The sequence below is a fragment of the Rattus norvegicus genome, chromosome 11 (assembly GCF_021556685.1).
Source record: "Rattus norvegicus strain SHRSP/BbbUtx chromosome 11, alternate assembly SHRSP_T2T, whole genome shotgun sequence".
Taxonomy (NCBI): domain Eukaryota; kingdom Metazoa; phylum Chordata; class Mammalia; order Rodentia; family Muridae; genus Rattus; species Rattus norvegicus.
The window spans coordinates 80593996-80617460 of NC_141544.1; the positions used below are offsets into that span (position 1 = coordinate 80593996).

Here is a 23465-nt window from a genome sequence, read left to right on the forward strand (position 1 = left end):
AGAGAGAGTGCCCAGCAAAAGCTGTACTCAGGCTTCTGGGTTTCTGCTGTAGTGGAGGTGAGGACCCCTTTCCTCACTCTGATTCTAATATTCTGGCTCTTGGTGAGGTTCTGAAGGACCAGTGGCTGCTCCCTGTACATACGCACATGTATGTGCAGGCATGCACGCACGCACACTCACACACATTTTTCTGTGTTGGAAGGTAGAGTGTGAAATGTGTGGGCCCATAATGCTCTGGAGCAGAGTAGGGTGCCAGCTGTGTGTCACACTTCCCCTGTCCTGATGCCACCAATATTTGCACAGTCCCTTTCCTATCTGGAACTTGATTAACTGGCAGCAGAGAATTGCCAGTTCCACAACTAGACCTTTAGCACACATGGGAGGAGAGCCTGGCATTTCAAGCAGACATACACACTGGCAAAAATATCCGTACACATAAAAAGTTAAACAGGGACAACTCCCCTCTGTAATTGGCACACCCAGAAGCCCTAGCAGGTACTGGAGAGGAAATCAGGGCAGTGAGCTCCTTACTTCACTGCAGTGTTTCCTGGGTCCTGCACAGTAGATTCTGCTCCGGGAGGTATGGGGTGAGGCCTACCTAGCCCACTGAATTTTTAGTGGGTGCCTCCAGGCATCTGGGCATTTTTTTTTTCTTTTTTTCGGAGCTGGGGACCGAACCCAGGGCCTTCCGCTTGCTAGGCAAGCGCTCTACCACTGAGCTAAATCCCCAACCCCCATCTGGGCATTTCTTAAAAGTGGGCCTAGGCTATAGGCCATTTCTCTAAGCAAAAGGTAAACAGCACGAGTCATGAAAATAGTACAGTTGACTGATCTAAACAAAACAACTAGTTCTGGTGGGAAAACAGGAACAGTCCCGACAGAGTGCCCACAATAGCTGTAGAGTTGGACTGACCCAGGATTCTGACCTAGGCCCAGGGCATATGGTTAGCTTGAAAGCCCATGGGTGTTTAGTGTGGAGGAATCTAGGAAACCTTCAAGCCTCACTCCACCCCATCCCCTCTCCTTGTTAAGAGCTATTGTTCAGATCGGGAGTCTGCTCGGCCTCAAAGCCAGCCCTAGCCCAGCTTTTGCCATGGAGGGAGAAACCAGGGACATGCCGATGTGAGCAGGTCTTACCCTGCAGGGAGAACTGCAGACAGCAGCCGTGTTGAAGGTGATGGCCTGCAGATGTCTACAGCCCCTGCTTCCACTGGTTAAAATGGCTGCCAGGATCAGCAAGAAGACCTAAACTCTAACCACAGACTGGGGAGGAGTGAGGAAGGTGGGCCCTCTCAGGACCACCTGTGCCTCCTTGGCTCAGCGAGTGCAGTTTTCTGAGGCAGCTGTTTAGCATCATGGTGTACACACTGCTGACCCATAGGTGTTTAACTCTACATGAGGGTCTGAAGGCGGGTACCAGTCACTGGCCTAAAACCTCCATTTTGTCCCTATCTGATACCTCTTTCACATTTTTCTTTTCTCTCTCTTCTTTCTTTCCCCTCCTTCCCTCTCTCTCTCCCTCCCTCCCTCCCTCCCTTCCTTTTTCTTTGTGTGGCCCTGTGTACTAAAACTCACTCTGTAGACCAGAGTGGACCCCAGAGATCCACCTGCCTCAGCTTCTTGAGTGCTGGTATTAAAGGTGCACCACACGAGGGCTGGGGATTTAGCTCAGTGGTAGAGCGCTTACCTAGGAAGCGCAAGGCCCTGGGTTCGGTCCCCAGCTCCGAAAAAAAGAACCAAAAAAAAAAAAAGGTGCACCACGGCCACACAGCTGCCATTTTTTCTTCTGAGTCATTCTCTTCTGTGTTGTTCTTGGGTTCCAAGGCTGACAGAACTAACTGTTCCCCTCAGGCGATGAACATGATAAAAATTTCTCCAGCACCCCTAAGAACCAGAACTGACACAATAACCAGTCAGACTCCTGGCCTGACCAAGACCACCTGCTCTCTTGGCTGTGCATACCCCAACCATGTCTAGGCTTCCCCGTCATAGAAAACCATCACAGTGCCCATCAGCTTCTGGAGGATAGATTGTGGGGGAGGATCACTGAGCCCCTCTAAATAAAGCTCTTCCCTCTGACAAGGCACAATGTCTCACACCTATAATCCTAGCACTCATGAGTTGCAGGGAGGAAGATCATGAGTTCAAGCAACTTAAGGCCACATAGTGCAACCCTGTCCAAAAAAAAAAACCACACAAGGCACAGCAGCTCACACCGGCATTGCGGCGCTAAAAGGTTTAGTCAGCAAATTGGAGGCCAGCCAGGGCTACATAGCAAGACTCTATCTCAAACAAAACAAAACAAAAATAGTTTCCTTCTCTGTCCTTCAGTGCCCATCCATTTAATGGACAGATCAGAAGTGGTGGACACACCTAGTCCATGGTGACCCTAGAGTGAGGGGTTTTGTCTTAAAACCCTTGTCCTCTCAAGGTGTACAGAGCCAAGGGCAGCAAAGGAAGCAGCAATTCCAGAGGGAATCCGGTTCTGGGGAAGAAAGCAAGGTAACACGCCCGTGACCTCATCAGTGTCCGCACAGGGGAAGGAGAGTTGTTGCAAGTGCACAGGACACAATGGTTATTAGCAGATCTGCCAGAACTCCATCCCTATAGACCAAAACAAAGTTGCTTTTTCTTGGAAGCTAAAATCCAAAATTTCTAACTTAGATGCAGAAACTTTTAAAGGCAGCAATGGTTCTGTTTTGATAGCAAGACTTGCGTTTATGAGCGGGGCGATACAGTGAAGAAATGTATTTCGAGACAAAGGTATAAAGACAGAAGTGACAAAGAAAAGGTTAAGAGGCTGAGAGCCATCATGGGTGGGAATACTGCAGAATAGAAAGGGCAGGAATGTAGCTGAACGGCTAGCGTTTCCCCTGCACGTCCCTCCCCAACCAAATAGCCACAGTTTGAAAACCACACCTGAGTCCTAGGCAAGAGTATGAACAAAGGCACTGTCTCTACAAATGTCTTCTAGAAATGGTTGAGCTTTGAGCATAAACACCTTTCCCAAACTTAGAGAAATATGCTGTTCATAAAGTCAAAGAAGCCAACAGTTACTGTACTGTTGGAAGCTTCAGAACAGGTAGTGACATCCACCAGCCCTGAGAAGGTAGGACTTATGCAACGAAGGCTACAAAGGCCACACATAGGAGTCTGTCAGTAGCTGCCTGTGATAGCGCTTCTCAGTTGTCAACTTGAATACATCTGGAACTAACTTAAAACCCCAACCAGCTAATTACACCTGTGAGGGCTTTTTAGTTAACTGGTTCATGTAAGGTAGGAAGATCCACCTTAAATTAGATCATTTGAGGTCAGAAGATGCGCTTTCAACCTGGGCCACACCTGGGCCGACGAAAGGACAGAGAAGTGCTTGCTCTTTGCTTCCTCTCATCCTCAATGGCAAGCTCATTCCATCACTGGCTTTAGATCTCACTTCTTTGGGATTCCAACAGACTGAAGACCAGCAGAGACATCCAGCCCTGAGAACTAAACAACTCCTAGATTATTGGGCTTTCTGTTGGGAGACAGCTTTGGCTGGACTAGCAGGACCACAAGCCCATGTAAACACCCTAAATCTCCTTTATAAAGTCTATCGGTTCTGTTCCTCTAAACTCTAGAGAAGCCTAACACATCACCTGATTATAAAGTCCTTGGAGTCTCCTCAAGAAGGCCCTGCTGCCACCCAGGGCTCCTTTCCTGAATGCACTTGCAGTGAATTACACACAACACATGTCTCAAAGGGTGAAGGCGACACGTGCCGAGGGTGAGCAGGTGAGGCCAAGAGAACTGGAATCTATCACAACCATCCAAGAGACAGCTCTGCCCAGACTCCTGGGAACCTGAAATAGGAAGCCCCTTCGAGATCAGTCCAGCCAACCATCCCATTCCACAGATGAGGAAAGTGAGGCCCATTGAGAGATGACAGGCACAAGCTACAGAAGAATTCAACCACTCTACTGCTGGGAATGGAACAGAGAGGAAGAGGTCTGCCATCCCTTCCAGGGCATACTCCAATGACTGGAAGATCTCCAACAGCCTCATGCCAAAGTCCTTTTCCAACAGTTCCATGGAACCAAGCCTTCATGACTTAGGAAGACAGTAAGATCCAAGGTAGAACAAGGGCCAAGAGTATTTACCTCTGAGTGGTGTGATTCCAAATGCTTTCTACCTCATGATTCTGTTTCCTATTTTGTTCAGTAAGAACTTTTTAGTTAGGAAAAAAAAAATCATTCAAGACGATTAATAAAAAACCAGGGGGATGGACCAGTCAGTAAAATGCTTGCTTTATAATCTTTAAATCACTAGACCTGATCCAGGAATGGTAATGCACACCTGGAGGTGTGTAGCATTCGAGGTGGGGAAGAGGACTTTGGTGAGTTGAAGACCAGCCTGGGCTACATAGTTCTAAGGAAGTCTGACCTACAGACTGAGGTCCTGCCTCAACAAACCAAACTAACAGAGCCACCAAGAGTATAGTGCATGAAGCCATTTGCCTCGTAAGCCCAAGGACTTGAGTTTAATATTGAACCTATAAGACTTCAATACTGGAACCTACGAAAAGATCGAAGCTCTATAAAGTTGTCCTCAGACCTCCACATGTATGCTGTGACAAACATATCCCTGCCCCCAAATCATGTTATTTATGCACTGTTATTATGGAAATGGTTGTGCAGAACGAGGCATTTGGAATACAGCGCCTTGTTACCGCTTTTGGCTCATTATGCAGCCTTGGGAATGAGAACACCATGGTTGGCCCCCGGTCAGAATCTTGGGCCACAGTACCCCAGGTTATGTCAAGAACTTCCAGCAGGGGGCAGCAGGACACCATTGGGCATGTCTTCCTCTTGGTGTCACTGTGAAAACACCCCCAATAACCTAGCATCAGGTGGAAACAGTGGTGACCCCGAGTGTTAGCCTGTGGCTCAAGAGTGTCATGTGCTCACAGTACTGCCTATAGAAAACAAGATTTGAACAAGTTAGTGCGTGGCCTCCAGGACACCCATAATACGTGGAAGAAAAATTAAGTTTTTCCATGGTCCTCCTCCTCCTTCCTCCTCTTCTTCATCCTCCTCCTTCTCTTTCAGTTTAGGAAGTAATTTTCTTGTCTTATGTATTTGTAAAAGGACTACTTCTCTTTTCCACAAGTTCTTCTCAAGTTCCACAAGAGGAAGGACACTCAGAATCAGTTCTCTTTTGTCCCACACAAGTCAGCATTCACCCCAAAGCAGGCCAGTCACAAAAGAGAAAGTTGGTCCAGTGCTCAGCCTAGGCTTGAAGCGTTGCACTGACAAAAACCTTTTGTGAGGGGCTGAGATGCTCAACAGTTAAGATTACTGACTCCTCTTGCCCAGGATCCAGGTTCAGTTTCCTGAACACACAGCTCACAACAGATTGTAACTCTAGTTCCCAGGGACGAAATTTAACACCCTCTTCTGGCCTCTGTGGGTACCAGACACAAATGTTGTATACAGACATGCATGTAAACTAAACACTCATAAATTGTTTTAAAAATCAATTTTTAAAAAAACAAAACATGATGAAAAGATTTGTCAAGGAAATGGGACACTGCGAGCCCAGGGCTTAGCACCACAAGATCCTCAGCTGGCCTGACCCTTAGCAGGCCATTTCCCCTTCCAGAGCCTGCTTTCTCTTCTATACTCAAATGAACGGAATGGGTCAGGAGGCTACTGGGAAGGGGAATCTAAAGAGAGTAATGGCTCTGCAGGAAACATTAGCTGAGAGGAACTCAGGCTCTGGGCTGGGTGGGACCTAAAACCTTGATGAAGCAAGGTATTGGTCTAAGTCTATTATTTACATAGTATCATAGTCAGGGTTTCTATTCCTGCACAAAACATCATGACCAAGAAGCAAGTTGGAGAGAAAGAGTTTATTCAGCTTACACTTCCACATTGCTGTTCATCACCAAAGGAAGTCAGGACAGGAACTCACACAGGACAGGAACTCACACAGGACAGGAACTCACAGGTCAGGAACCTGGAGGCAGGAGCTGATGCAGAGGCCGTGGAGGGGTGCTGCTTACTGGCTTGCTCAGCCTGCCTTCTTATAGAACCCAGGACCACCATCCCAGGGATGGCACCACACACAATGGACTGGGCCCTCTCCACTTGATCACTAATTGAGAAAATGCCTTCCAGCTGGATCTCATGACGGCATTTCCTCAAGGGAGGCTCCTTTCTCTGTGATAACTCCAGCTTGTGTCAAGTCGACACACAAAACCTCCACCCACTAGCATCTGCACCATCTGTTTCTAGCTTTAGTAACGCAGAACATAGGTGGGAAACACATAGGTGGACACAGTTTCTATCTAGAACTCCAAGCAAAGCCCAACGGTACTTGCTCAGCACTCTTGAAGCACCGTAATTACCCCAGCACTTCAGAGAGCCAGGCTCAGGAGTATTGGTCTAGTTCAATTCCTGTCCCTGACAACGTGTAGAGACACACCAGTCTCTACTGGGGCTACTGAAGACCTCTCAGAAAGGGAGGCACATGCCAGAATGTACAAAGCCAACACAAAGTTGCTTGGTTTCCATTTTTACTTTCAATCCCAGTCTTTCCTTTCCATTACAAAAGCAACTAAACAAACATGGACCGGAGGGCAAAACCTAACATTTGCAAGGCAAAGCAACTCCCAGATTCCACCACCAACACCCACAGATGCCAGGCAGACAGCCCTCAGGGGACCAGTAATCAGATCTACACCATACATGCGTGACATTTTATTTCATAGAAAAAAAGAAACTGATCAACCCCAAAAAGCCAGGTGGTGCACTGGCTTTGTACACGCAGACTCTTCCAGATAGCTTCTCGTCCGGCCCGGCAGGGAAGGGAGGGGCCACGCAGCCTTCAGCAGTTCAAGGAGACAGCAAGCTGTCGGCCATGGGGAAGCTGGGAACGCCAGTCTCCTTGCTCTCCCTGGCTTGGAGGGAAGTGGCCCCACGTGCCTGTGGCCTGCTGTGCGGGGAGCGGATCCCTTACAGCTCATTGGAGGCATCTTGGTGCGTGCCTAGCTAGCGTGAGCAAATGGTCCAAGGAGTCCGAGACACACCAGTCTTTGTCCTCAGTCCCCCTCCAGCCATCCAGGAGCTCAGTCCACTGAGCCATTGTAGGATTTGTTGAACTTGTTGAAGGCAAAATCTACAGTATGTGTGGAGATGGGCTTTCTGTACAGGGGGTTTGAGGCCTGCAAGCACAAGAGAGGAGAGCACACGTGTTAGTTCAGCCTCGGGTGCGGGCCAGCACCGGCAGGGGTGGTTGCCTGCTTCTGACTTGCTCTGTGCTCTGGGGGATTCCCTTCCTTCTCTATGCTTTTATTCTTCATCTCTGAAAATACAGGGCTTGGGCAGACTGTCCCGGAAGTCCCTCAGAACCTAAACAGACAGACTCTAACTCTGGGGACTCAGGGGTGCTTCCCCGAGCTCTGTTCTCCTGAGCCTGCAGTGTGCCTGGGGCAGAAGGACTTGCTCATATGACCATCCAACCCGAGAGCTTGAGCTCTTTTCTTGGGTTCCATCTCTGTGTTTGTCTGACTCCCCACTGAGCCTGCCTCTGGTGCTTCACCCCTCAGCAGTCCCAACATGCACCGGGGGTCTGCACGTCCCTTGTCTCTTCCAGGTGTGCAATTCTCCTGTCCAGCACTGAAGATGCTGTTCTTCATTGATCGTAGATTTGTTTGTTCTGTGGTGCTAAGGATTGAGCCCGGCCAGTGCACTGCACATGCTAGGCAAACACGCTAACAGTGAATTACATTCAAAATCTGGTTGTTTTTATTTCGAGACAAGGGCTCACTAAGTAACCCATGCTAGCTTTGAACTTCAAACTCCTCCTGTCTCAGCCTCCAGAGCAGCTGGGATTCTGGGTGCATACTACCATACTTAGCTCATTGTTTGTTGGTTTGATTGAGTGTTCTTAGCCTTTAGCCCAGGCTCTAAGCCAGCAGCTTCTCTTTTTTACCCATCCCCCACTCACCATTTCATAACGGGCCCTGGAGCGCTCGCTTTGGAACTTGGCAAACTCTCGACGGTCGTGGATGGTGACGAGTAGTTTCCAGATGGCCAGGAGTGCCATTCCAACCAGGAGGATGCTGCCAACCACAGCCAGCAGGATGGTCATGGCATTGGGGGCACTTCCGCACTCTGTAAGGGGCCAGGAGACAGGTGGGCAAAACCATCACTATCCCAGCTATGCCTGAGGTGAAAGGTTACACCCTCCCTTCTGTCCATCCCCCTTCATGTTGCCTCTGTGAGACTGAAAGCTGGACTGGGTGCAGGTGGTCTCCCCATGGAACAGACAGTAAAATATTCAGAGAATTCAGAAACTGTTTGAAGGTCACACAGCCAAGCGGTGACAGAAATGAGGCCTCTGGTGAATGGCTAGACCTCTATGCCCCAGAGGCTCAAGCCTGGCCCAGCTCCAGTGCAGGAGGCTGGGCCACAGCACAGCTTTTATATCAGTGGCTTCAGGAACAAACCAGGCAGGCAGGAGGTAGCATGCACCACTTCCGAAAGGCCTGGTCTGGGGCCAGGCATTTCTGAGCCCTTAGCGAAGAGCTCAAAGGAGCAAATGTGCCTATTTCCAAGCAATGACAGGGCTTGAAAGCAAGGCCTCGCAGCCACAGGCAAGTGCCCTGGGTCAGTTACTGCACTTCCTCTGTCTCTGGCCAGGAAGGCAATACTGTGTTTGGGGGTTGGGCTCAACTTGCAAATTGGGCTCTGCGACCTGGGATCTGCAAACCTTTCTCTACTCTCTCCCCGATCCAAAAACTAAAATGCCTAGAGAGTCCCAGTCACTCTGAGGCACCAGCGTCAGTTCCGGTGCCCAGAACAATCACAAATGTTTTTGGTAGCGAGCAAGCAGCAGGTAGGAATGCGAGGCCCAGAGCTCCATCTGCCCTTGAAATCTGCACTGGGAGACAGCAGCAGCTAGATGCTGTGGCCTGGATAACCCTCAACTTAAGGATCACCCTAGCCCTGGCGGAGCAGCTGCCTTGCACCTTCCCTGCCAAACCCTTTAACCCAGCATGCTCAGGTTCCCTTCACGGTGAGGCTCCATAGCGGCATTCCCAAAGCCCCACTGCCCCTCCTCAGCCCTCTGTTCCGGCAGAATGGCTGGCTAGTGTGCTCCACACACGTGCTTTGAGATGGAGTCTCACGGAGCCCAAGCTGGCCTTTAAATGCCCTGAATTTCTCATCTCCCCATCTTTTCCTTCCTGAGTGCTGGATTCGCAGGCTGGTGCCACCACCAAGGGACTGGCACAAGAAAGCGGGCCAAGGCTGGCCCCTCGGGCTCTCACCTACCTGGCTCCCTGAGGACGGTCAAGTTAGACTTTCCATTGGGCAGTTCTGTGTAGCTGAACATCATAACGCAGTCCTTAGCAGTTTTGTAGAAGCAAAGCACAGCTTCCTGGTCGTCTTTGACTAGGAGAGAAGCGAGTAGAGACATCCTAAGCATCTCACTGGATCGTACTAGAACCTATTCATGGACAGGGATGGAAGCCAAGACCCGCAGGAAAAGACGGGAGACGCCAAGAGGCCTAAGGGCGTTCAAATTAGCTCAGATTTCTCACATCAAGAACACAGGCCCAGGGCCGAGCTTATGGATTTGGGCACATGTGGATCCCATCGGGATTGTCAACCCTCTGGAGCGCTGGCTAGTGGTGACAGGAAATAAAAAGTCTTCAATGGTTGGGAGTGGGCGGGAATGAACGGAATTGGATGCAGCAGGCCTGAGTTGACTAAAGTGAGAGCTGGAACTCAGGGCGCTGAGGCTCTGAGGATGAGAGGCTGCTGGGTGGTGGCACTCCACATTGATATGTGAGGCCCTGTCAGAGATCAGGCCTTTAAAGGGGCAGCTCTGTGTAAATCGGGTCTCATTCCTGGCAAACCCCTTCCTTGGCTGGCACAGCCCTTCTCTCTCCCCACACTGCCTTTGACCCTGCCCTGTCCAGGTACCAGGTCCCCAAAAAAGGGTTTTAAGGCTGATCTTCAGGAGGTAAAGAGGTTGGCGAAAAGGAAGTCAGGCCGCAGGGGTACATGCATCCCAAACCACAACCACAGGTCAGCACTGTGACACTAAATGCGTCTCCTTTCTTGTCCTTTCAATAGGTGCTTCAGCTAGGAAGTAGATGAACACCTGGTGTGGTTCCCAAACACGAATGAAGGGCCAGCTTCTTCTCTCAGTCCCCTCAGACTTGGCGAGAGTGTATTTTTAAAAGCACAAGGAAGAACTGGACGCCATGGCACACAATTATAATCCCAGCACTTGGGAGTCTGAGCCAGGAGGATGGAACGTTTCCAGTGGGATATATAGTGAGAACAATATAAAAATGGGAACAAAATAATAAGGCTGGGCATGGTGGCGCACACCTCAGTACCCCTGAGGCAGAGGGAGGTGGGTCTCTCTGAGTTGGAGGCCAGCCAGGACTCCCATAGTGAGACCTTGCCTCAAAAATAAATAAATAAACAAATAAATAAATAAGCAAGCAAGTAAGCAAACAAACAAGTAAATAAATAAGGAAAGAAAGGAAGAAAGAAAGAAAGAAAGGGAGAAAGAAAGAAAGCAAGCCAGCTAGCTGTGGGGCAGATTCCTTTTGGTGGCTGGGGCTGGAAAGAGGCTGCCCCACATAGGACAGACTTGTCTGTGGGAGGTGGGAAGGGGACCCTTTTTCTTCCCTAACTACATGTGCTTCATGAAAAAAAGAGCTCAGCCATGCCTTGGACAGCAAGGCAGGGAAAGAGCAAAAGGCAGGGATTTCAGGCGAGGGGCTGCAAAGAATTCCCATCTCCCCAGAGGCTGGCCCGAGGCTGGCCACGTGGTAAGTGCTCACTGAACGTTGGTGAGATAAATGGACTCAGCACACTTCAGTGCTCTGCTCGGGCCAAGCAGTTCATCAGAACCAGGAAACAAAGAGTCTACAAAGAGAGAATCCAGGACCAAGGCAGACAAAGCCAGGGCTGGGAGTTTACAGCAGCTGGGGGGTCAAGACAGAGGTTAAGTCTGCTAGTATTGGCGAGCCTTGGTTGAAATTTCTCTCGTCAGATATGCAGTCCCTTAGGAACTGTTTAATCATTTCAAAATGTAGCCAATTTAGGAAACTCACAGTGTGGTGCCACCACCCGAAAATGTCCACGTGCTGCTAGCATTCGATCTTGCGTCCCCTCTTCCTATTCTGTGCATACTGTTTAATTAATAGCTTTGCTCTTTTCTCCCTAGCTTCTTTACGTAGCTCAATTCTCATTATAACGCTAGTGTTCTGCCTCTCTTCCTGTGCTAAGATAATAACCCATTGTGGATAGATATTGTACCACTCATCAGTTAATGAACAACTGACCATCACGATCAAGGCCATAACCATTTATGTAAAAAAAAAAAAAAAATCAGCCCCAAATCTTTAGGTCATGGCTGTGTGCTGATTCTGTGAGCAGCTTTTTGGCAGTTGCCAAACCGATTTCTGTATGAGAATCCTGCCAATAACATGCAAGGGCCCCGCCCCAGGGTCCCCTTGGGGAACCGGCAATCATCCCAGGAAGCTACACTGGGCTTAACTCAAGGCTGAGACCATTTGCTCCCCAGGGAAGGAAAAAAAAACCCTGGACGCCTGCCAAGGTCCATAGGGACAGCGGTCCACAGTTCTGCAGGGCACTTACCGATGCTGTCTACCCACGTGATCACCTCATCTTTGCACTGGTGGTGGCAGGTCTGGTTGTCAGGTTTCCCCTGGTGAAGCAGCGAGCATTCCACACAGTCTCTGAGAAAACAAAGGCGGTCATTAGCTGCTGCGTATTGTCCCGAAGGCTCAGCTGCACTCTCAAAGCCTGGCCTTGGGGACACGATGCTCTGACATCTTGCTGGTGTTAAAAGGAAGCCCCGGGGCCTCAGGGAGATATGTCTGAGTTTAGAGGTGTTTTTGGTAATACCGCTCAATTTGCCAGCTGCAGACCTTCCCAATGCTAGACAGCAGAAACCAAACCAAACCCATCTGCACCGACTACAGTGAACTGGCCAAAGAGCAGCTCCGTGGAAGAGGCTTCCAGGGCATAAAAGTGACTCCTGGCCTGTGGAGGAGCCTCCACATTCCTGGGTCCAGTGTTCGAAGCCCTTGTGCTATGCCGACCTCAGTAACCCCATCTGTCACTCTCTGGACAAGGCTCTGTGGCAGGCCCTTTTGCAGAGGGCCTCAACGCCTGGGGCTCAATCACAACTGGAAGACCTCTAGGGTGCAGCTTCCTGACAGTTCTGGTACCCAGAAGAACTGATGCCGGTGTCTGGGTACCCTGGGTTCCAACCCCATTCCCATTCCCATACAGTGTCCACCTGTCAGCATCCTTCAGGGCATGCTGGCCACTTGTGTGGTAATTGTCTAAACTCGAGCTTTTATAACGGAGAGTTCTCTAGAAAATAGATAAGCCACAAAGAAACCCTCTCTGTCGTCCCCACCCCCCACCCCCGCCCACCATGGGCTGGCAGCACGTGAGGATGCTTTATTACATACAATGCTCTGTTGAACAGGTATTACATTCTAAATCATCAGAACTGGGTCCGGACAGTCTCTCTCCTACGATTGCATCAGCTTGGGAACACAGCTAGGAGGACAGGCCTCAGCCAAAGCTGCTGTTAAAATTTGTAAGAGGAAATTCTGCCTGTAGGATGATGTCATCACGCAGGTGTGGGCAGGTACAAGATAGAACAAGGCTTGTCATTGGACAAGAAGGAAGGAAGGGTGGGACAAAAGTTTTAGAGAGAAGAGGAGACTAGAAGGGAGGCAGAGGAAGCACGGAGAGAACATGGAGGCAGATGTTAAGATTCTGCTCTGGGGGGCTGGAGAGATGGCTCAGTGTCAGCTCCAGTGTACTTATAATAAATAAATAAATCTTTAAAAAAAAAGATTCCTCTCTGCACATTTACAGGTTGTTATGAATATTCTTTTTTTTAAAGATTTCTTTTCTTTTTCTTTCTTTTTAAAATATTTATTTATTTATTTCATATATGTGAGTACACTGTAGCTATCGTCAGACACACCAGAAGAGGGCGTCAGATCCCATTACAGATGGTTGTGAGCCACCATGTGGTTGCTGGGAATTGAACTCAGAACCTCTGGAAGAGCAGTCAGTGCTCTTAACCGCCTGAGCCATCTCTCCAGCCTCTGTTATGAATATTCTTAAGGGATGGATGTGTACGGGGCTTTGTATGTCTAGATGAGCAAATTATATCTTATCAATTGGATCAGAGGTTATTGTGCTGTGTGTTCTTTCATGTGGCGATTTAAGTTTAAGAGAGTGTGTGGTGGCTGGAGACACTAGGTCGCCACAGAATTGGGATGTGTGTGTCTGGCATGGTGACAACCTGCCTTGAGAACTAGATGGGTAGAGAGATTGCTGCCAGGCTCAGAGAGAAGCCATCGGCAGTGTGATATGGGATGGAGCAGAGCAGGTAAGACGCTTTGCTGACTGAGATTAAGATATCCACCAGATATCTTGGGGCACTGCGGTGACAGGCCTAGAGTGGGATAAAAGACAGCATTTTTTTTTTTTTTAAATTTTACAGCAACACCTGCCTCCTTGGGAAGACCAGGGTCATGCCATGGGGAAAGTAAACTCCAGGGCAGAGTGAGTAGGGTCAGGCAGCACAGGGGATAGCAGTCTTAGGATTCCGGGAAAGTGGCATTTGGAGGTCTAAAGACATGAGAGGGATGTGCAGGGGAGGTGCCCTGACACTAAAGAGATGGCTATCCCCACAAAACACCAGTCACCGTGCTCATCCCACATGCTGATGGGGATCCAAACAGCTGGGTGTCTAGAAAGTTCCCTGGTCCCAGAGAGAAGCCACACACAACTATCTGATTGAAGTTATATTCCCAGCACAAGAGCTGGGAACCTTGGCCTCAGGGCAGGAGGGAGCTCCATCCCACAGTAGAGCCACTTTCCAGAGGAAAGGCCCAAGAGGCCCAAGAGGAGCAGATCAGGATCCTTCCTGGAGTCTTGTCTCCCAGACATACTCGGAACCACCTTCTGGACATCAACAAGGACTGGACAGTGAGTAGATCATGAAGAGAGAGGGCTGTGACTTTCTCAAGAGGTCACTGATATGCTTAGGATTCTAACTATTCCACAGTTGGTGGCAAATCCTCTTCCGGGCTGATGTTACCCAGATACTCTATAGAGTTGGAGCTGGGCAGTACAGCTCATCTCTGTCACTTGTCCTGTATGGTCCACTCTCCCACCCCCACCTCCTCTCAGGGTAGGCAGGCTCGGCCAGTGACCAGGAAGGGGTGGCCCCACCTCTGGTCATTCATGCCTGCTGGACCTTCTGCCAACCTCCTGGATCCACACACAGCAAAAAGGATGCCTGCTTCTGACTGACTGAACCTACAGCTTCCCTCAGATACCCTGCTGTATCCCACAGCTCCAGGTCACTCCTCCAACAACCCACGTGGATACAGCAGCCTAGAACCGAACGCCCTGTGCTGGGGGGGGAAACTCAGAATGCACTGTAGTACGTATGAAAGCATGTCTGCCCCTTTACAAAAACAAGCCGCTCACAGAGATTTTTTTTGTTCGAGGCATGTTAATTAGGATCAGCTGGAGCCGAGCGTGACCTCACCGAAGTGAAGGGTGTGTTCGGCTAGTTCTAGAACACCAGGGATGAAAGGACTAAAGTATTCGAAACCTCTCAGAAAACAGCAAGTAGGAAAATGGCCTAAAATGTCATGATGAAAAGAACTCTGGAAAAAGGGAAAGAAGAGAGGGAGGGAGGGGAAGAAAAAGGGAGGGAAGAAAGAAAGAAAAAAAGGAAGGAAGGAAGGTTGGCAGGCAGGCCAAGAAAAAGAGAAGGAAAAGGAAAAAGAAATCAGCTTGTATTAGACTATGAAAGCGACGGAAGGTCAGTGTGGTCTGGGGATAGATAACAAGGGCCAGTCCCTATCTCTGGGCCTTCCTAGCTCGTGTTTTTCCCTGAAGTCTTTCAACCTTGCATTGCCTGCCGCTCCACCGGAAGGTAGGGGAGGCTTCATCTCCTTCTATTGACTTCCCATGTACTGCCCTAGCTCGGCCTACTCCCCACGAGCCCCATGTGCCCTGAGCAGTGGGAGTAACACTGACTGGAAGCTGTCGGGGGCTGGGAAGGAGGAGTCCCTTGGGCACAGCATGCTGACTAGGGCAGTGATGCCAGTCACACAGGCATGGCGCCTGGCCACTCCCTGCCTATCTTGTCACTCAATCTGGAGACAGGTACAGTTGCCCATGCCCAGGGTTGTCTGTGGCACACGGCCAGGGAGGGTCAGGCCATTCTGAATGCTTGTGAGCACAGCTGACCAGCCACAACTGCAGGCCCTGCGAGCATCACTTCATTATCAGCCTGGCCAGACGTTTGCAGGGAAATCTGCCAAAAGAAAATCGCACACTTGTGCTCCTCTCCGCCAAGGAGCAACACTGCCTGTATCGCCAACTTGTTTCTGCTTGGCGCCCGGCTTCCCCCACTGCCTGCCTGGCTCCTCGGCTTCAGCGATGACACAGCTGTTATCCAGCAAGTCCTGCCAGCCGATGGCAGGCGTTCCCGTGCTCCAGGCAGTACTGTGGCTTGACTTTTGTTGCACTCCGGTGGCGTGAAGAGCAGAGCGGAGGATGGGCATCAGGCTGTGTGACCTGACCCAGGGCTGAGCCCAGTGTCTGTAGACTAGACAACCTCTACATAGCTGCTCTATCATTGGCACAAATAGAGCAGAAAAATCCGAAGCCCCCACTCTTGCTTCGGGCAGCCCTATCTAGGTCAGCTCTTTCCTATTTGCTTTCCGATTCTAGTCTGTTCCATGCAGCAATTCCCACAGGCCTGGTCGATGACGCATTGTTTGGGACATGCTCTGTGGAGGATCTCAGCTGCACGGAGAAGGACGCACACGCATTCCCTTCTGAGCAAACTGTAGCATGCTCAAGGCTGCGATGGACCCAGCACCAGGTCCATCTCATTCACGGACGTCCCTCTGCAATTTCTAAACCTGCTCGGCCTGGATCCATGGTGTCGCTTCTTCGTGTGGACTGTTTGAACTTTTCTTCCACCGGTCCTCTCGTCCTCCCCCACAACCACTAATAACAGCATTTCATAGCTAGCACCAGTTTTGTTTGGCAGTCAGGCTGTATATATAGACGGGACGGGCTGGACGGCAGGCACAAGAGGCTTGCTAGGGAGGAAGCCTGACGAAAGGCAGACCTGGGGTTGAGGGTGGACAAGCGGACCCTTACCTCTTGGAGCTGCAAGCATCAGGGCAGGTTGGGCACTTCTCACATGTCTCCCCAAAGGCTCCAGGCTCTGTGCACTGGCACTGCCCACAGACGCAACGGCCTCGGTCGCTGCAGATCTGCCCATCCTTGGCCCTGCACGTGCTGATGTCTGTTGAGCAGTTACAATTGTCCCCAATGTAACCGACGTGGCACTTGCATTCTCCGCAGTGACACTCGCCATGGCCTAAAAGGACACACACACGCCATCAGTCGGGGCCTGCTGGTCTTCATATATGATGGAACAACCCCCCCCCCCCCAGTGCCTGTCATGTGCCAGGGATCGGAATGCCACAGAGATTAAGGCACCGACTGATGATGTCACAGAATAATACATGTGACCTGGCAGGGTACAGACTGCTGCTTTTTTTTTTTAATTAATTAATTTATTTATTTATTTTTCTTTTTTCTTTTTTTTTTTTCGGAGCTGGGGACCGAACCCAGGGCCTAGCGCGTGCTAGGCAAGCGCTCTACCGCTGAGCTAAATCCCCAACCCTTATTTATTTTTATATAGGTACACTGTCGCTGTCTTCAGACACACCAGATTACAGATGGCTGTGAGCCACCATGTGGTTGCTGGGGTTTGAACTCATGACCTCTGGAAGAGCAGTCAATGCTCTTAATCAGTGAGCCATCTCTCCAGCACCCCCCCCTTTTTCTTTTAAAAATATTTATTTATTTTATATATGTGAATACACTGTCGCTGTCTTCAGACACAACAGAAGAGGGCATCATAAGTCATTACAGATGGTTGTGAGCCACCATATAGTTGCTGGGAATTGAACTCAGTACCTCTGGAAGAGCAGTCAGTGCTCTTAACAGCTAAGCTACCTCTCCAGTTGACTGCTGCTTTTAAATGGTCCACTTCTTGGCCAAGCCATGACACAAAACCAGAAAAGCTTCCTGACTCGGTTGATGTGTGAAAACAGTCTCCCTATGTGTCCACACCGGAAACTGAATAACGAGGGGCAAAACTATGGATGAGATTAAGCAGAGCAGCCTCTTCTGGACCGTCCAGTTGGGCCCTAAACCTACCAACAAGGTCCTCACAACCCGAGCAGGGCCTTGGGGGTGACTACAGAAGGTGGTAGCTAGGGGACAATAGAAGAAAGATGCAAGGAACGCTGCCCTAGAAGCTGGGGAAACCTAGCGCCTCCAGGGGTATGAGGGACTATAACCACGTAGGCACCCTAGCCAGACAGAGGAAACAAACTTGGACTCTCTGACCTCCGAACTGCCTGAATGCATAAAACATATGGTGGTTCATTACAGGCTCAAGCAAAACCAAGCCCAGCCACACTTCCTGAGTCCTAATGAGATGCTGACTTTCAGCTCTGGCCCTGGGGTCCTGCCAGTGGGGGTTGGGTGGGGAGAGTGAGGGGGTGATGGGGAGCCTTAGCCCACAGTGGCACTCAAGTACTGACTGTGGTCCTGTTGGCTCCATCCATTCTTTCAGTAACCCACGAGGCAGGCATATTGCTCATTTCATGAGACGTGATAATGGGTGGTGGTGCCGCACCCCTTTCTCTGAAGTTTTTTTTTTTTTTTTTTCTTTTTTTCCGGAGCTGGGGACCGAACCCAGGGCCTCAAGCTCGCTAGGCAAGCGCTCTACCGCTGAGCTAAATCCCCAACTGTGCCGCACCCCTTTAATCCCCCGCTCTTGGGAGGCAGAGGTAGATGGATCTCTAAGTTTGAGACCAGCCTGGTCTATGGAATGAGTTCCAGGACAGCCAGGGCTACACAGAGAAACCCTGTCTTAATGACTCCCTCTCCCCAAAGGCAGAATCTTGAATAATGAAACTGACAAGTGGAAGAGACAGCTCACAGAAGGTCAAGCCCCAGCAATCTGTCTCAGCAGGGTTTCCCCACTGTATTCAGGGGGGGGATGTTGTAAGCAACAGATTCGATGCTGTTTGCTTGTTCTCTCTATTGGGCTCCCCTAGTCATCTCTGTTGGATGGCAACGTGCCCGTTTGTGACATTATTGCTGTCTATCTGTGACTTGTTGCTTGTTCTTTTGCTTGCTAGATTCCCTAGCAAATATGGTCATTCAAAAACGAGAAATGTAGGGGTTGGGGATTTAGCTCAGTGGCAGAGCGCTTGCCTAGCAAGCGCAAGGCCCTGGGTTCGGTCCTCAGCTCCGAAAAAAAGAAAAAAAAAACAAAAACAAAAACAAAAAACCGAGAAATGTGGCTACTGTAGACGGTTGTTAGGCACAGGGAGATATTGCTTCAGGGTTCTGCAGGCACCGAGGGAGTTGTCATCATCATTGCCTGGAGCTGGGCATGACTACCTGCTGGGCATAATGTGAGTGTCCTGAAAAGCATGGACACTGGGTCCTCTGGGGATCTCTATTCCTCAGGGTTATAAATGGCCCACTCTTCCCAAGGCTCCTTTTCATTTGTGTGTCTCTCTGGGTAGTTACATGCACGTGTGAATGGGAGTCCAGAAGAGGGTGTCACAGCTCTGGGAGATGGACTTGACAGGCTGTTGTAAGCCTCCTGACATTCGTGCCGGGAACTGGAGCCCGTTCTGCAAGAACAGCCAAGTCAGAGCTCCCCTCCTTCCCCCACAAGTGGCTCATTTTAAAAAAGGCTGGCTGTTTTAGCAGCATATCTTCCTCCTTGGTGCCTGTTGCTAAGGCTGACATCATTAAGAAAACCAGGAGATTTAATGTACTCAGTGTCCACTCACGGGTGAGCTCCAGATTAGAGAGCAGAGCTCTGGGTGTCACCACAGTGGGGCTCGGCAGTGAATTCACCCCCACTTTGGAATCGGCTATGCTGACACTGGATCCCAGCATGTTCTTAACCACTAATGAATCTGCTCCACAATATAGGTTATGACCTAACTTTAGAGAAGTTATAGCCACTCAACTTCCTGGCCCTCTTCTGGCTTATCTGTTCTGCAGTGCCCACAATCTTCAAGGAACAGGAGGGGGACCATCTGAAGTGTCCCTGTGTCCCAACCTTCCTTCATAGGATAGTGTCTCCACTCACTCTGGGTCTCCAAGCCACAGCACATTTCACAGGCTGTGCTGAGGCATATGGCCAGGCCTCTGGGAAGGAAGAATGCCAGGCAGGCCAAAAGGAGGCTGAGGAATGCAGCCCACGCCACACAGTAGCTGCCACAGACGTACAAGGTCACACAGTCACATGGGAGTCAGGATGACAACTGTCTCTCCACCAGCATGTGACCAGCACTGCTTTGTGACCTGGATCTAACATACACGACCCCTCACTTCTGCCCCAGGGACTGTGTCGGTCAAGAGTCTAACTTAAATTGAAGTAGTTCATGACTAGAGGCAACCTCTACCCAACATTTCTTTATGGGAAATCAGCAGAAAAGGTAAAGACTGTGCCATAAGTATCCAGACACTTGCCCATACCCAGTTGGCACCACGTGTGGCTCTCTCCTATCTATCCATTCATCATGTATTTTTTTAAAAAAAATGAATCTTAGAATCTACTTTAGGGGGTAAGTTTCTGTTTTCATTTTCTGTTTAGAAACATGTGTTTACTAAGTTGCCCAACTTGCCTTGAAGTCATACAATAGTCCAGGTAGCCCTTAGAGTCCTGATCCTCTCACGTCCGTTACCTGAGTAGCTGGTTTGGCCGGAAAACAGTGTACAAGATGGCTCTGACACTCTCTAGTAGCTCACCCATCACAGCCCTCCAGAAAACAAGGGTGTAAGAGCCACAGACGGCATGGCTGGTGCTGTAGTTCCCAGCCCAAGGTACTGGAAGCTGAGATTCAGCTTCCTCTCTGCCTCTGGTTTTGGCAACACTGGAAAGCGAGCCACTTGTAATTTCAAACAGTATCCCAAAGCATCAGCATCAACATTTTGGAAATGTGGATTACTCCATGGGTGAGTTTGGGGTGCCATGTGTGTGTTCAAGGGTTTCTGGTGACCAAACATCTCCATGCAAAGGTCTTCTTACCGTAGGATAGGCATGCACAGCAGTGGTGCCTGGAGCTCTGTACCCCCAACCACAATGGCTGAGCAACAAGGAAGCCTCACTTGCTTGTGAGCGCATTTGATACATTGTGGGCCCCAGAGATCCAAACACCCAGACCAAGGCCACTGTAGCTGAGTGGGCTCCAGATCCAGAGAGCAAGAGAGCCTAGGACAAGAGCCAGTACAAGGTGGTGGCACATGAGAGGCCACCATGGGCTCTTGGCGGGAACAAGATCCACCAGAGTTGCAATGTGTCTAGAAAGCATCGCCCAATCCCAAAGCAGTGCAGACATGACAGGCAAATAAAGCAGCCATAGAGGAGAGTGCAAAGACCCCAGTCTACCTGGGAAAGAGCTGGGAGCAGGGGAGGGGGTAGGGGACAGAAAACTCCTACATGTGGCCTTTTGGCTCCCAGTATTTGAGTATTCCAAAGCAAAGGTGAAGAAAACCAAATGAGGAGGGACGCCGAGGTCTGTACTCGATGACATTGTAGAGGCCACCGATGCTCATGTCCTTAAGGGATCCTTGTTCCCAATGAGGACTCTAGTAGTTGTAGTTTGGTGGCCATCACTGCCTTTTAAAGACAGCAAAAGAGCGAGGGAGGTGGTTTAGTGCTACGGCCTTTGCCTAACATGCACGGGGCCTTCACTTCCATCCCCACCACACACACACTGCACACAAAACTAAATGTAATTAGGTGAAGAAATAGCATCTGCCAGTGTGTCCTTCACACTGGCTGTTGTTCCTAACTAAGAATAGGATCTTTCCAGGGAGGTGGGCTGAGTCCCAGCATCTGCAACATAGTACCACAGAGTAGGTTACCAGGTAACTGGTGGCAGCAGGCATCTGAGACTACTGCTTGTCATCTTGACTCAAAGTCTCCCAGTGTCCTTTAGAAAGTGTAACCGGCAGAGCCTCAGAACCTTACAGGTCTGATACATTGTATCCTTATTGCAAGGTCTGCTCTCTGACCTGGTTGGCATCTTAGTAACTCTGTAGCTTTGTCCTCTCCTAGCCATAGGAACGCGTGTATTAAAATGACAAGGGACATTTGGCTCCTGCTCCCAAGATCAATAACCATCCATCGCCAGTGTTACAGGGCCCAGGGGACTTAAAGGGAAGCCTCCTCATCAAAAAGTCAAGCCAAATGATAATGCTATCAAGACAGAGGGCATTGAATCCAATGGTACCTGTTTAATATCATACAGACATAAATGTTTTCATCGCACAGAGAGGGGAATATTAAAGACAGCGGCACACTGCCAGGAACGGCTACACATATAACTTACGATCAGCACCTCCTTTGTCAGAATGATTGGCAGCTAAATGAACAGGAAGTTGTAAATGTGCTTGTTTATAAAGAATTTCAGCTCTACAGAATTCACAAAAACAGTGCTTATGTGGGCTGGCAGCCAGGTCTCCCTGCCTCTTTCTACCAAGCAAAATATTGGCTATTCAGAGGCCTTGGGCTAGAGCTGGGGAGCCAGTGGCCTGTCAGGCACTGGGGGCAGCAAGAGGATGCTCGGCACTGATGCTTCAAGAAGGTGAAGAAGGGGGCTGGAGAGATGGCTCAGCGGTTGGGAGCACCCGACTGCTCTTCCAGAGGTCGTGAGTTCAATTCCCAGCAACCACATGGTGGCTCACAGCCATCTGTGGGGAGATCTGATGCCCTCTTCTGGTGTATCTGAGGACAGCTGCAGTGTACTTATATATAATAAATAAATAAGTCTTAAAAAAAAAAAAAAAAAAAAGAAGGTGAAGAAGGTCAAGGAGGAAGGTGCTAACAGGGGTCCCAGCAGGAGGTTGAGCAGGTGGGCAAGCATGTGGGGCTGTGAGTGCACACATCTCCTACAGGCAAGCTGGACAAGACAGGACAGGTAGGAAGCATGAGGTTACAGAGCTTTCTTGTGAAAGAAGAAGGTTCAGGAAACCGTTCTGGGGAGAAATAGAGGTGTGGAACTCTAAAGGAATCACAGGCTTACTGGCAGGTGAGAAAATGACTGAGGCCAAGGCTGTTCCTCTGTGAGATGCCTTGCAGGACAGAGCTGAAGATGCTGAGAGTGGATTGTGGAAAGCAAAAGGAGCATGGGCTGGACCAAGTTCAAATCCTCCCCGTGTACTGTGACCTTGAAGAAGCTCCTAACCTCCCAGAACATGCTTCCTTTTCTGTCAGGAAGAATAACACTGTGTGGCAATGCCCTAAAAACTACTTGCCTTTATGCAAGAAAAACCTCTGACATGGTCTAGGGCCACAGTATGCCCTGGGAATGAAAGACAGAACTTCGTGCCTCAAACAGTGGGGCTTGGATAGAAGGAAGAACTATGAGGCAGACACTGAAGACTTCAGGAAACAAGATGACTATGTCAGCGACAAGAACAGTAGAGGTCTGACAGCCGGCAGCATCACCTTGAAGGAGGGAAGGAATAAAGAGTGGAGAACTGTGGACTTCAGGCTTTCCCAAGCAGAGAGGAGGCGCTGTCTAACCTCCCTAGTCCCACCCCACACTCACAGAGACATCAGTCTCAGGACAAGCAAGGGTGAGGTAGGCCATGAAGAGAAGTGGGACCCAGGCCTGAGACACTAAAAACCTCCAGATACTGAAGCAGTAGCCAGCAGGATTCTGGGATCAGATTCTAGCTTGCGCCCTGGACTGTTAGCACTGAAGCCTTACGTCTTGGCTCTTTATTTCTAAGTGAGGCTAGTAGAAACAGCTCCTTACTAGGTAGTCCTGTGAGGTAAGCCATGTAGGCTTCAACATGCTTGGCATTCAGTAAGCACCACCTTCCTCACCCCTATTGTTGGCGTAATGTTGGGGGGAGGCTTCATGCCAACTTGATCAAAGGCCCCCAAAGCTGTAAGTTCCCACGGATTACCTGATCCACGCCCAAGCTTAGGTGCACTGCTTTTGAGCACCAGGGCCTGGTAGAGCTGCTGAACCACACAGCCAGGAGTCTAAGTGGAGTGGTTGACAACACAAAGGCCCACTGAGCCCAGCCTGAGGAGTCCCTGGTCCTCAACACCGGGCATATTCAAACTTGAACATGCACGTACATTTGGAATCAGCAAAGGGAAGCAAACCTGGCTGCGGGCCTCAGCCCTCAGTTCCAGGCCCAGAAAGGCAGCTCCCACTCTATCTCCCCACAGTCTGGGCTCTTCCAAGTCCGGCAGACTGGACTTGGAGGAAGAAAGGACCATCTCGATGGAGAAAACTGAGAATGGTT

General features: G+C 49.8%; 1 protein-coding gene across 2 annotated transcripts in view; it reads right to left on the reverse strand.

Annotated features, from left to right (window-relative positions):
- Positions 1 to 5872: 5872 nt before the first annotated feature.
- Positions 5873 to 23465, reverse strand: part of Itgb5 (integrin subunit beta 5) — a 115691-nt gene continuing 98098 nt past the window's right edge. Inside the window, 5 exon segments of one of the 2 annotated variants that reach the window (NM_147139.2) lie at positions 5873 to 7201; positions 7987 to 8153; positions 9315 to 9434; positions 11664 to 11764; positions 16251 to 16473. In NM_147139.2, the coding sequence (NP_671480.2) occupies positions 7106 to 7201; positions 7987 to 8153; positions 9315 to 9434; positions 11664 to 11764; positions 16251 to 16473 (707 nt within the window). In that variant the 3' untranslated portion in view covers positions 5873 to 7105. 2 annotated transcript variants of the gene reach the window in all.